At 46.8% G+C, this 13603-nt stretch overlaps 1 protein-coding gene across 2 annotated transcripts in view; it reads left to right on the top strand.

Annotated features, from left to right (window-relative positions):
- The first annotated feature begins 2731 nt into the window (after window positions 1-2731).
- Window positions 2732-13603, top strand: part of CARS1 (cysteinyl-tRNA synthetase 1) — a 38742-nt gene continuing 27870 nt past the window's right edge. The window contains exons 1-16 of one of the 2 annotated variants that reach the window (XM_073578535.1): window positions 2732-2973; window positions 3734-3979; window positions 4784-4875; window positions 6139-6227; window positions 6349-6445; window positions 6531-6629; window positions 8175-8324; window positions 8413-8553; window positions 9705-9793; window positions 9892-10013; window positions 10180-10292; window positions 10570-10698; window positions 10785-10914; window positions 11253-11356; window positions 11817-11914; window positions 11986-12175. In XM_073578535.1, the coding sequence (XP_073434636.1) occupies window positions 2949-2973; window positions 3734-3979; window positions 4784-4875; window positions 6139-6227; window positions 6349-6445; window positions 6531-6629; window positions 8175-8324; window positions 8413-8553; window positions 9705-9793; window positions 9892-10013; window positions 10180-10292; window positions 10570-10698; window positions 10785-10914; window positions 11253-11356; window positions 11817-11914; window positions 11986-12175 (1914 nt within the window). In that variant the 5' untranslated portion in view covers window positions 2732-2948. The remainder of the gene's footprint in view (window positions 2974-3733; window positions 3980-4783; window positions 4876-6138; window positions 6228-6348; window positions 6446-6530; window positions 6630-8174; window positions 8325-8412; window positions 8554-9704; window positions 9794-9891; window positions 10014-10179; window positions 10293-10569; window positions 10699-10784; window positions 10915-11252; window positions 11357-11816; window positions 11915-11985; window positions 12176-13603) is intronic. The other variant, XM_073578536.1, reaches the window with a different exon arrangement.

Here is a 13603-nt window from a genome sequence, read left to right on the forward strand (position 1 = left end):
CATTAAACACGTCCACTCCACCCCTCCTCTCATTAAACACGTCCACTCCACCCCTCCCCTCATTAAACACGTCCACTCCTCCACTTATTAAACACGTTCACCCCACCCCTCCACTCTTTAAACACGTCCACTCCACCCCTCCACTCTTTAAACACGTCCACTCCACCCCTCCACTCTTTAAACACGTCCACTCCACCCCTCCCCTCATTAAACACGTCCACTCCACTCCTCCCCTCATTAAACACGTCCACTCCACTCCTCCCCTCATTAAACGCGTCCACTCCACCCCACCCATTAAACACGTCCACACCACCCACTCCCCTCATTAAACACGTCCACACCACCCACTCCCCTTATTAAACACGTCCACTCCACCCCTCCCCTCATTAAACACGTCCACTCCACCCCTCCCCTCATTAAACATGTCCACTCCACCCCTCCACTCATTAAACACGTCCACTCCACCCCTCCCCTCGTTATACACGTCCACTCCACCCCTCCCCTCGTTATACACGTCCACTCCACCCCTCCCCTCGTTATACACATCCACTCCACCCCTCCCCTCATTAAACACGTCCACTCCACCCCTCCACTCATTAAACACGTCCACTCCACCCCTCCCCTCATTAAACATGTCCACTCCACCCCTCCACTCATTAAACACGTCCACTCCACCCCTCCATTAAACACGTCCACTCCACCCCTCCCATTAAACATGTCCACTCCACCCCTCCATTAAACACGTCCACTCCACCCCTCCCCTCATTAAACACGTCTACTCCACCCCTCCCCTCATTACACACGTCCACTCCACCCCTCCCCTCATTAAACACGTCCACTCCACCCCTCCCCTCATTAAACACGTCCACTCCACCCCTCCATCATTAAACACGTCGACTCCACCCCTCCTTTAAACACATCCACTCCACCCACTCCCCTTATTATACACGTCCACTCCACCCCTCCCCTCATTAAACACGTCCACTCCACCCCTCCCCTCATTAAACACGTCCACTCCACCCCTCCACTCATTAAACACGTCCACTCCACCCCTCCACTCTTTAAACACGTCCACTCCATCCCTCCCCTCATTAAACACGTCCACTCCACCCATTCCCCTCATTAAACACGTGCACTCCACCCCTCCCCTCATTAAACACGTCCACTCCACCCCTCCACTCATTAAACACGTCCACTCCACCCTTCCACTCATTAAACACGTCCACTCCACCCCTCCACTCATTAAACACGTCCACCCCACCCCTCCACTCTTTAAACACGTCCACTCCACCCCTCCCCTCATTAAACACGTCCACTCCACCCCTCCCCTCATTAAACACGTCCACTCCACCCCTCCCCTCATTAAACACGTCCACACCACCCCTCCACTCTTTAAACACGTCCACTCCACCCCTCCCCTCATTAAACACGTCCACTCCACCCCTCCACTCATTAAACACGTCCACTCCACCCCTCCTCTCATTAAACACGTCCACTCCACCCCTCCCCTCATTAAACACGTCCACTCCACCCCTCCACTTATTAAACACGTCCACCCCACCCCTCCACTCTTTAAACACGTCCACTCCACCCCTCCACTCTTTAAACACGTCCACTCCACCCCTCCACTCTTTAAACACGTCCACTCCACCCCTCCCCTCATTAAACACGTCCACTCCACTCCTCCCCTCATTAAACACGTCCACTCCACTCCTCCCCTCATTAAACACGTCCACTCCACCCCTCCACTCATTAAACACGTCCACTCCACCCCTCCCCTCATTAAACACGTCCACTCCACCCCCTCCCCTCATTAAACACGTCCACTCCACCCCTCCCCTCATTAAACACGTCCACTCCACTCCTCCCCTCATTAAACACGTCCACTCCACTCCTCCCCTCATTAAACACGTCCACTCCACCCCTCCACTCATTAAACACGTCCACTCCACCCCCTCCCCTCATTAAACACGTCCACTCCACCCCCTCCCCTCATTAAACACGTCCACTCCACCCCTCCCCTCATTAAACACGTCCACTCCACCCCTCCCCTCATTAAACACGTCCACTCCACCCCCTCCCCTCATTAAACACGTCCACTCCACCCCTCCACTCATTAAACACGTCCACTCCACCCCTCCCCTCATTAAACACGTCCACTCCACCCCTCCCCTCATTAAACACGTCCACTCCACCCCTCCCCTCATTAAACACGTCCACTCCACCCCCTCCCCTCATTAAACACGTCCACTCCACTCCTCCCCTCATTAAACACGTCCACTCCACCCCTCCACTCATTAAACACGTCCACTCCACCCCCTCCCCTCATTAAACACGTCCACTCCACCCCCTCCCCTCATTAAACACGTCCACTCCACCCCCTCATTAAACACGTCCACTCCACCCCTCCCCTCATTAAACACGTCCACTCCACCCCTCCCCTCATTAAACACGTCCACTCCACCCCCTCCCCTCATTAAACACGTCCACGCCACCCCCTCCCCTCATTAAACACGTCCACTCCACCCCCTCCCCTCATTAAACACGTCCACTCCACCCCCTCCCCTCATTAAACACGTCCACTCCACCCCCTCCCCTCATTAAACACGTCCACTCCACCCCTCCCCTCATTAAACACGTCCACTCCACCCCTCCCCTCATTAAACACACATTATACAAAACCACTAAGCAAATAAAACCGCATTGAGTTTTGTATGTCCCTTTCCCAGAGGGCTGTCTAGACTGGAGCTGCTGGAAGAAGTCTCACAGGAGCCTCCCATCTAGACGCCCCGTAGCTGGGAATGCTGGGCCAGGCTGACAGCTCTCCCGCCCCCTGTCGGCCGCAGCGCCGCGGTTGCCTGGTAACAGGCCGCACCGGAAGTGAGCGCGGCAGCGGCTTCCGGACACGTTTTGTTGATGGTTGCATCAGAATCTGAGCAGAGCTCCGGATGGCGGCGGCCGGCAGTGACCAGGGTGAGTGTGTGGGCGGTATACAGAGGGTGCGGGAGCGCTGCTGCGTAGAATGGGGTGTATACATGTCTGCAGTCTGTGACAGCTCTGTGCCGCCTGTAGGGGGCGCCACTAGCACGCACAGGCTGTGTACAGAATAGTGCTACACTGCTCTGGTTTATCTATACCCCATAGTGGTACTTCTCCATGCTTTATTTATACCCTATGCCAGCGGTATAACACAGTGAGCACCTCTTTCCTGTCCTTTCAGGAAGACTTTTCAGCAGTCTCCTTATCATCAGAGGCAGGATAACACTGATATACACCTATATACAGCTGATCACACAGGATCCTCCAATCACAATAGGTGATGTCACAACTCACCTGCTCCTCCTCCCTTCAGAGTGAACGTTGCACACACTCGTTAGATGCAGTCTATTGATGCTAATGTACATGTGAATCTCCTGAAACTACAGGAAAGTAGAGTTTAAAAAGGTGTCAGCAGCTGGTGAGATAATGGCAAAATCTCTGCTTTTTAATGAATATTGTGTTCTAGAAAAAAAATTGTCAAAATTAAAAAGGAAATATAATAGGTTGTAATATAAAATAAAAGATTCTACAAAGTTCATTGGGATCTGTAAAGCGATTAATTTTTGCCCTCTCCCTTGTGACATTAGTCTGACCCCGTTGGTGGATTCTGATCTTCCGCTCCCTGTTGCATGTTGTCCGGTGCATGCCGGCGCCTCTCGCCCGTCTGAACCCTGTGTCTGATCCTCTCTTGCAGCGGTGAGCTACCAGTCTGTCCTGAGCCTTAGTGATGAGACGGCCCGGCTGTCCGCCTTACATGACTTCCTCAGCTCTCGGAGTTACATCCAGGGCTACGCTTTTTCTCAGGCCGATGTAGAGGTGTACAGGCAGCTGTCGGCGCCCCCTCCTGATCATTACTTCCATGTGGTGCGGTGGTATCGGCACATTACAGTAATATCATCAAACCCTGCAATGCAAAGCATCTCACATACCGCCCAGCCATGTGAGTAGTCCTCCTGTGAGCATGCCTGGAAATGCTGTTTTTATTTTTTTTTGCATGAAGTGCATTAGTTGTTTAATGCACAAGTGACATCATCCACATTACGACTTGTATTATACACCAAAGCTGCCTTTATATTAATGCTGGCTTCAGAGCTGAACTCTCCCTGCTGCTGCTTCTTCATCTGTCAGGCACTTTCTCTGAGAATTCCTATTACTCCCATAATTGTAGAGCATGGCCCAATGACCTTTGTCTTCTGGCACGGGAGACGGCGCCATGACATTGCTGTGGGGACACAATTCATCTGGGCGTAGTAAACTTACATTGGGCAAATGTGAAGTCCTGAATGGAGCCCGTCCAATCACAGAGGGAACCGTGATCTGTGATGTCAATGTAAGCCCCTCATTATGGCAGTAAAAGGGATATATATCACGTAAAGCATATAGCAAAGATATCACTGATCGGGGAGACCACCGCAGATCCTAGGAATAGAGGACTGTTACTGGGATCCTCAGCAATCCTGAGAATGAAGAGGCTGCAGCATGAATTCAGCTCCTCAGCTCCCTACAGTCAGGTGACTCGGGGGGGCTGCTATACAGGGAAAGACTTAGGGATCCCACTTCACTGTACAGTAGGATGAATGAATCTATTCACGGGACCTGGTTCAGTGGTCACACTGGATGTGAGCCTTACGAATTGCCTCCTTTCGACAGGCGTCACTTCTGATTTGCCGGCTCATCATGTGCCTTCTGTAATTAATGTCATTTTCCGATCCTCTATTAATGACCTGCTTTATGTAATTACCAGGTAAGGGGAAACGCACGCAACCTCCATGGACACCCCCAGAAGCAACAGAACAACCCCAACTGCGGCTATACAACAGTCTGACACGCAACAAGGTGACGGCAAAAGAAATGTGGTAACAAAGCAAATTCCCGCGTCCTCCTGATTATGTTGCTCTCTTCTCTTTTCTCCCTACATCTTGCCTGGATGTAACGTGCTATCTCGGCTCTCTCTATACAGCATGAATGCATGCTACCTCTCCGTTCAAAGTAGCCACAGGAGTGATTGCTGGGGTCTCGGTGATCGGACCCACAGTAAACTATCCTGTGTATAAATTATAACTTATTCTTGCCTAAACGTTCCTGTAAAGGTGTCGGAGGTGTAATAAATATTCTGAAATCGGTGATATTGGTCGAGGTTACATTCTTTACCATTTGTAAGACGTCTGCTTGCTGTCAGTGGATGGATGTTGGATGACTATAGACATGTAAGAGCTGTTTTTTTTGCGGGATTAGTTGTACTTTTAAATGACACCATTGATTGTTACCATAGAGTGTACTATAAGACGGTAAAAAAATATCCTAGGTGCAATGAAATTGCAATTCCATAATAGATTTTTGGGTCTTTTATTTACCATATTTACTATATAGTAAAACTGCCCTGATAATCTGATTCTAGAGGTCAGTAGGAGTCCGCTGATACCAAACATGTATAGATTATTTTTTATTTAAGTGGTGAAAAAAAATGTTTGAAATTTGCCTGGAGAAAAGTTTTTGCATTTGTCGCCATTTTCCAAGAGCCTTAGCGGTTTAATTTTTCTGGGGTCGGGTGAGGGCTTATTTTTCGTGCCCTGAGCTGTTGTTTCTGTAGATACTATTTTGGGGTAGATTCAAAAATGTTTTCATCACTTGTTATTGCATTTTATTTTAGTGTTGCCGCGTTTAGATTTTTTTTTTTTTTTTCTCATTATGCTGTTTACCGATCCAATTAATATATTTTATATTTTGATTGGATTTTGATGTACACAGCGATGCCAAATATGTGTATTTATATTTTTTTAATGGGGCAGAAGGGTGATTTGAACTTTTGTCTTTTTTTCAAACTTTTTATTTTTTTTATTTTTTACTTTTAGTCCTTTTGGGAGAATTGAAGGTGGTGATCGCCTGTGCTATACATAGCATTAATCATGATCTCCTATGAACGCCGGCTACTAGCCGGCTTTCACAGGAGTATCGACATGACAGGGGCGACGGACTGACGCACTTCTGAAATTGACAGCGGGATTTAACTGGTTAGCAGCTGCATGTGGATCTCTGGTTTTTCATTTGTGTCCACCTAAAAATAAACTTCGTTTTTCCGTCTTTTTTTTTTTTCTTTAGGAAGTGTTTGTACCGCAGAAAGGAAAGAAAGTCACGTGGTATTGCTGTGGACCAACTGTGTATGATGCATCGCACATGGGACATGCCAGGTGACTATGGGGCAGGGATCGGCACATACTGGATATTTTTCGCAGTTGAATTAAAAGCCAATTTTTTCCCATATCTATGTTGCAGGGCTTACCTTACCCTTTCCTTTATGTTTCTTTTCAGGTCATATATATCCTTTGATATCCTCAGACGAGTCTTAAGGGACTACTTTAATTATGACGTCTTTTACTGCATAAACATCACAGATATTGATGACAAGGTGCGCGGCCGCTGCTTTGTTGCTTTTCTGTATTTTGTATTCCTGCTACAGATAAGTCAGCGCTATTTTCTTATCTTCTCTCTAGATCATAAAGCGGGCCAGACAGAACTATTTGTTTCAGCAATACAAAGCGAGCCAACCTGAGGCCGCCGCTGTACTCGTCGATGTGAAGACTGCACTAACGGTATGTCCAGCATGGGCGACTGGGTGTAGACAGACCTATTAGGAAGTTCACTAAGTATGTGAGCCAGTGCTTATTATATCCTGTATTATGCTCCAGAGCAGCACTCACTATTCTGCTGGTGCAGTCACTGTGTACATACATTACATTACTGATCCTGAGTTACATCCTGTATTATACCCCAGAGCTGCACTCACTATTCTGCTGGTGCAGTCACTGTGTACATACATTACATTACTGATCCTGAGTTACATCCTGTATTATACCCCAGAGCTGCACTCACTATTCTGCTGGTGCCGTCACTGTGTACATACATTACATTACTGATCCTGAGTTACATCTGTATTATACCCCAGAGCTGCACTCACTATTCTGCTGGTGCCGTCACTGTGTACATACATTACATTACTGATCCTGAGTTACATCTGTATTATACCCCAGAGCTGCACTCACTATTCTGCTGGTGCAGTCACTGTGTACATACATTACATTACTGATCCTGAGTTACATCCTGTATTATACACCAGAGCTGCACTAACTATTCTGCTGGTGCAGTCAGTGTGTACATACATTACATTACTGATCCTGAGTTACATCCTGTATTATACTCCAGAGCTGCACTCACTATTCTGCTGGTGCAGTCACTGTGTACATACATTACTGATCCTGAGTTACATCCAGCATTATACACCAGAGCTGCACTCACTATTCTGCTGGTGCAGTCACTGTGTACATACATTACATTACTGATCCTGAGTTACATCCTGTATTATACTCCAGAGCTGCACTCACTATTCTGCTGGTGCCGTCACTGTGTACATACATTACATTACTGATCCTGAGTTACATCTGTATTATACCCCAGAGCTGCACTCCCTATTCTGCTGGTGCAGTCACTGTGTACATACATTACATTACTGATCCTGAGTTACATCCTGTATTATACCCCAGAGCTGCACTCACTATTCTGCTGGTGCAGTCACTGTGTACATACATTACTGATCCTGAGTTACATCCTGTATTATACTCCAGAGCTGCACTCACTATTCTGCTGGTGCAGTCACTGTGTACATACATTACTGATCCTGAGTTATATCCAGCATTATACACCAGAGCTGCACTCACTATTCTGCTGGTGCAGTCACTGTGTACATACATTACATTACTGATCCTGAGTTACATCCAGCATTATACACCAGAGCTGCACTCACTATTCTGCTGGTGCAGTCACTGTGTCCATACATTGCATTACTTTTCATGCACTGATCCTGAGTTACAGAGCTGGAGTCACAATTCTGCAGACCTCAGAGTGACAATCTCCTAGCTTCCCCTTCATATTTGCCGTCACAGACTGCGCTCAGGTGATTTTACCTGATTTTACACCAGGAGTTGTAGTCATCTGATGAAGAAAGCACTGACTGCCCTTCTGTATTATAGGAGCTGGGCTAAGCTGCCATGCACTCTCTTATACCCTGGTAATGCTGTGTCTCCTGAATGCTACATCACTGACAAGTGGTTATTTTTTTTTTTTTTTTAATATATTTCCAGCCATTTTTAATCAAGGTCAGCGAGACGACGGATCTGGATAAGAAGCAGATGCTTGAAAAAATCCAGTCCGCTGTAACAGCCGCCGTCCAGCCTCTTGAAGAAGCGATCAATAAATCTGCAGACGCTGAGGACGTTCAGAGGCTCTCACAGGTAGGATGAGTCACGTGCAGGTTAGAGACGATTGCCTTCTGTTATATGTCAGGGCCCAGTGATAATAGAAGCTCTTTACTTTGTCTAGACATTACTGCAAGAATCTGCAGATCTGCTCTCAGACTGGCTGGACACAAAGAAGGGGGCAAAGGTTACGGACAACTCCATCTTCTCACAGCTCCCCAAGTACTGGGAAGGAGAGTATCACAAAGACATGGAAGCCCTGAATGTAAGTCACCGTGGTCTCCTTTATAGAAGGCCCTTACCACGGGTCTATTCTGAGACTGTGAGCTGGCATGTGTAATGGCACAGATAGGTAGCAGGACAGAGCATTATTGCTTACTGCACCCAAAGTGAACATTTTAAGGCAGCGATTGCAGTACACTTACCGATCTGATCAAGTCGGCAGGACTCACATGGTCAAGTTACGGTGCAACTTCCGGTCATCCTGGAGTAGTGCCGATTAGAAGCTTTTCAGTGCCATTGTTTTTATTGGACCCGGTGATCGCACGGGGTCTGCCCGGCGTAGGGGGTCTGCCCATAAGCTCTTCCTGTGTCACTGTCCTGGGCTGATTTTTGCCTTTGAGCCGGGCTGCTAAAGAAGAACCAATTGCAATGGAAAAAATGCACAATAAATAGAAAAAATATGTTCACAATGAATCCTTTTTTTTTTTTTTCCCTTAGGGGCCAATTATACAAATATAGGCATCATGAAAAGTAGCAAAAAAAAATTCCAACTGCAAAGAATAAATAGTGAACTAAGAAATTGGGTGGTTGTTAAGGTCCTTTCAGAGCTGGTTATTAAACCCCAGTCCCCTGGGTATAGTTTGTTTAAAAAAACAAAACAAATTGCTTTATTTGTCCTGTGTCTTTTATTGTCTGCAGCGCTGATGTCATTTCACCAGCGCTGCAGCCGATCAGGGAGCTCAGTGGCTCGAGCCATCAACTTGCACAGAGCTGCTGAGCTCAGGTTTTGGCTGCAGCCCTGCTGACGTGACATATCAGGAGCCAGAGGTGCAGACTAAGCTCTGTACCAGGGGATGGTGAGTAAAGCACAGTTGTTGGTTTTTTTTTTTGTTTGTTTTGTTTTTTTTTTAAATTTTTTTTTAAACAAATTGCAGCTGGAGAACAGGGTTTTTCTAAAACTGATAAAAACCCTTTAAGTGGTTAAAGGTGCACTTTAGACATAAAGTGCCTGAGGCTTAGCACTGGACCATGACACAGGGATGCTCTGTCTTATGTTCTTTTGTATATCGCTCCCCACCACCCGCAAGATTACACTCCTCACATAGTGAAGTATTTTTGCTTGTTCTGTCGAGGGCCACATCTCTCACATAGATCATAATGATTGCATGATTAGCGAGTACTTCTCGCCGGCAGGTTCTACCTCCTGATGTCCTCACGCGGGTCAGTGAGTACGTACCAGAAATTGTAGCGTTTGTGCAGAGGATTGTGGATAATGGCTACGGGTGAGTCTTGTGCTGATTTTGGTTGCTGGTAGCAGCGGTTGACCCTCCGTCATCAGAAATGTTTTGTGTTTTTTTTTTTTTTTTTTTTTTCTTTGCAGCTATGTGTCCAATGGGTCAGTTTACTTCAGCACAGCAAAGTTTCATTCCAATGATAAACATTACTATGCCAAACTCGTGCCAGAAGCCGTAGGAGATCAAAAAGCTCTTCAGGAAGGAGAAGGTGAGTGGTACCCGTCCATGTGAACCAGTGGTCTCCAAACTACAACTCCTAGTGCCTGATAGAGGCCCGTTGGGAGTTGTAACTGTTGATACAGTTTGGAGCTGTGTGGTACTCAGACATGGTCCTGTCTCCGGGAGGCTTTTATATATCGGCCTCTTCTATACAGGTGACCTGAGCATCTCCGCAGATAGGTTAAGTGAAAAGCAGTCACCCAATGACTTTGCCCTATGGAAAGCATCGAAACCTGGAGAACCATCATGGGACTCTCCCTGGGGAAAAGTAAGTCCATGTTCTTTTAAAGGGGTTCAACACTTCCTGGCCAAGCTTCTAAAGTACCTAAACTGTTCTGCACAGACTTAAGCAGATCCTTTTCCTGTGTTTCACAGCGGTGTGAAGAATGGCGGGGTGTACCGTTTTACTCTGACCCCTAATATATAATACAATCTATAATCATAGCTGTGACTTAATGGAGCAGTAAATATTTAGACTTGCAAAGTTGCTCATTGTTCACTACGTGTCATACGTTTATGTAGATTGTATAATTTTGCTGTTTAAGGGTCGCCCCGGATGGCACATAGAGTGTTCAGCAATGGCGGGCTCCATCCTCGGAGAATCCATGGACATTCACGGAGGTGGATTTGATCTGCGGTTTCCCCATCATGACAATGAACTGGCTCAGTCTGAGGTGGGGGGGGAACCATGTCTCCACTCAATCCTGAAATCTTCTTGTATCGAACCTGCAGAATTTTGAGCTCTTCTTCCATATTTTAGGCCTACTTTGATAACGACCACTGGGTGCGCTATTTCCTCCACACCGGTCACCTGACCATCGCCGGCTGCAAGATGTCCAAATCACTGAAGAACTTTATCACCATTAAAGACGCGCTGGAGAGAAATACAGGTACGTAAGCCAACCGGGCTGTGATCACACAAGGATTTGGGAATGCACAGATAAGTAATGTCTTCCTATTCTTAGCGATTGAATTCCTCCCCGTTCCATGAACTTTGCTTGCCGTCAGTGACTATAAATCGGTGTTTGGGCTACCGAGAAGTACCAAATCCTCATTTATGGGAATTGCTAGGCGCATTCACCTTTTCAGTATCAGAATGGTTATATGAAGGCTCCCAGTTCACTGACAGCAAGCAGAGGACATGGAAAATTGAAACTCAATGAAATGTTAGAAAGTTTGTAAAACTTTTCAGTCCATTGTTTTCAGTGATGATCCTTTTTCCCTGCAGCTCGGCAGCTGCGTCTGGCGTTCCTCATGCACTCCTGGAAGGACACCCTGGATTATTCTAACAACACCATGGAGTCGGCCGTCCAATACGAAAAGTTCATGAATGTGAGCGGTCTGTACATTGTCATGGATGGATAATGCGTTTAATGGCTCGTGCTGGAGCTGCGTCCTTTTACAAAATCTAACGTGTATATCATCATCGGGATGTAGTTCCTGCAGGACCTGTCTGTCATCGCTGATTGCGGGGGTATAGTAATGATTGACACATTCCTTCCCCAATGGCCAGGACCAGAATAAATTCTGATCTTCGTCATTTAATCCTCAATCAATACCAAACTCCGTGTGAGCTAAAGGACTACGTCCTCTATTCTGCACCTGTCAGCAGTGGCAAAGTGATCGCGGGGGGGCAAACAGGGTAATCGTTACAGTCCTGGGCCTAATAAAGTCCCCCCAGGGCTCTCTACTCAGTTTATTCATATATATATTTATTAATTGAAATTAATTGCTACTATATATTTACCCTCAAATTACAAGGTCTCGGTTTTTTTTTTTATCTGTCTTTCAGGAATTCTTTCTAAATGTGAAGGATATTCTGAGGGCTCCCACCGACATCACTGGTCAGTATGTGAAATGGGAATCTCCGGAGATTGAACTCAACAACAGGTGAATCCCCGGATTTGTCTTTTCTTTGTGGTCCCCTTGTTGTCTTTGTCTTACTGATTTCTCCTCTCCAGTTTCTACAACAAGAAGTCCGCTGTCCACGCCGCCCTGTGTGATAACATTGACACCCGGACCGTCATGGAGGAAATGAGGGCGCTGGTCAGTCAATGCAACTCGTACATTGCAGGCAAGAAGGCGGCTAAGCAGACCCCCAACAGGATGTTACTGGAGACTATCGGCACCTACCTGACCAGCATGCTCCATGTAAGCGGCTCTGCTTTCCTGTGTAACCATTTCATTAAATGGGTTGTGCATTACTGGAAAACCTTGGCCTAATCGATTGATGACCACAATGTGACTAAAAACAATGTACACTCCCCTCCTGCAGCAGCGCCGTTCCTGCAGTGTTGGTGCCGATGTTTACAGAGAGTGACTTAACTTGTATAATGTGCCAGCTGAAGCCAATGAACTCATTAGCTGCTGCCTTTAACCACTTTCCGACATCGGGCGTACATTTACGCCGATGTCAGACTCCCTCCCTTTGATGTGGGCTCCGGCGGTGAGCCCACATCTTTCCCGTGACATGTCAGCTGTTTTGAACAGCTGACATGTGCCCGCAATAGCCGCGGGTGGAATCGCGATCCACCTGCGGCTATTAGCTAGTTAAATGCCGCTGTCAAACGCTGACAGCGACATTTAAATGGGGCTTCCGGCAATTGCGCCGGAAATACGCACACCGGTGATCCCCAGTCGCGTGATCGCGGGTCACCGGTGTGTCGGCATGACAACCAGAGGTCTGGAGACATCTATGGTTGTTAGTGCCGGCTTGCTGTGAGCGCCACCCAGTGGTCAGCGCTCCTGGCAAGTGAGTAAATCTGCTACATAGAGGCAAACTAATCATCGCCTCTTGTGCACCGGAAACGCGTCAGGTGTTTTTTGCATTTTAATATGGCATATTAGCCTAATTAAAGTTTTTTTCATTTATGCCGGTGTGCTGAACGAACTTTCTTCTTGTGGACATCTGCTGTGCTCACCAGCGTATTCATGCACCCACCTGTGGATCAATGAACTCAGCCCAAAGTGGTTTTCATTTGGATGCGATGCAAGCTCCCAGTCCTCCCTCTCCTAATCATCGCCTCTGTAGCAGTGCTGAACGGGTTGTGGCAGCTTCTAGTCACCCATGGAAACTATTGAAACATGACAAAAGTTAAAAGAAAATTGTTTTTTTAAAAATATAAAAAAAATGTAAAAGTTCAAATCACCCCCCCCCCCTTTCGTCCCATTCAAAATAAAATAAAACTATAAAAATAAAATCAAACATACACATATTTGGTATCGCCACGTTCAGAATCGCCCAATCTATGATTAAAAAAAAAAGGATTAACCTGATCGCTTCGCTAAACAGCGTAGCGAGCAAAAAAATCAAGATGCCAGAACTACGTTTTTTCTTTATCGCCTTATTGGGGGACACAGATTACCATGGGTGTATGCTGCTGCTGCTGCTAGGAGGCTGACACTATGCAAAAACAAGAAAATTAGCTCCTCCCCGGCAGTATACACCCACCGACAGATACCAAGCACCTCAGTTTGTGCTTAGTGTCTGTAGGAGGCGGACCGGGATCTCCCCAGATCCGCAGTTTTAATCCAATTTTCCTTTCAGGTTTAGTTTGAACTTTTTAATTTCTCCCTCTT

The sequence above is a fragment of the Dendrobates tinctorius genome, unplaced genomic scaffold (genome assembly GCF_039654945.1).
Source record: "Dendrobates tinctorius isolate UK_male_01 unplaced genomic scaffold, ASM3965494v1 ptg000059l, whole genome shotgun sequence".
Lineage (NCBI taxonomy): Eukaryota > Metazoa > Chordata > Amphibia > Anura > Dendrobatidae > Dendrobates > Dendrobates tinctorius.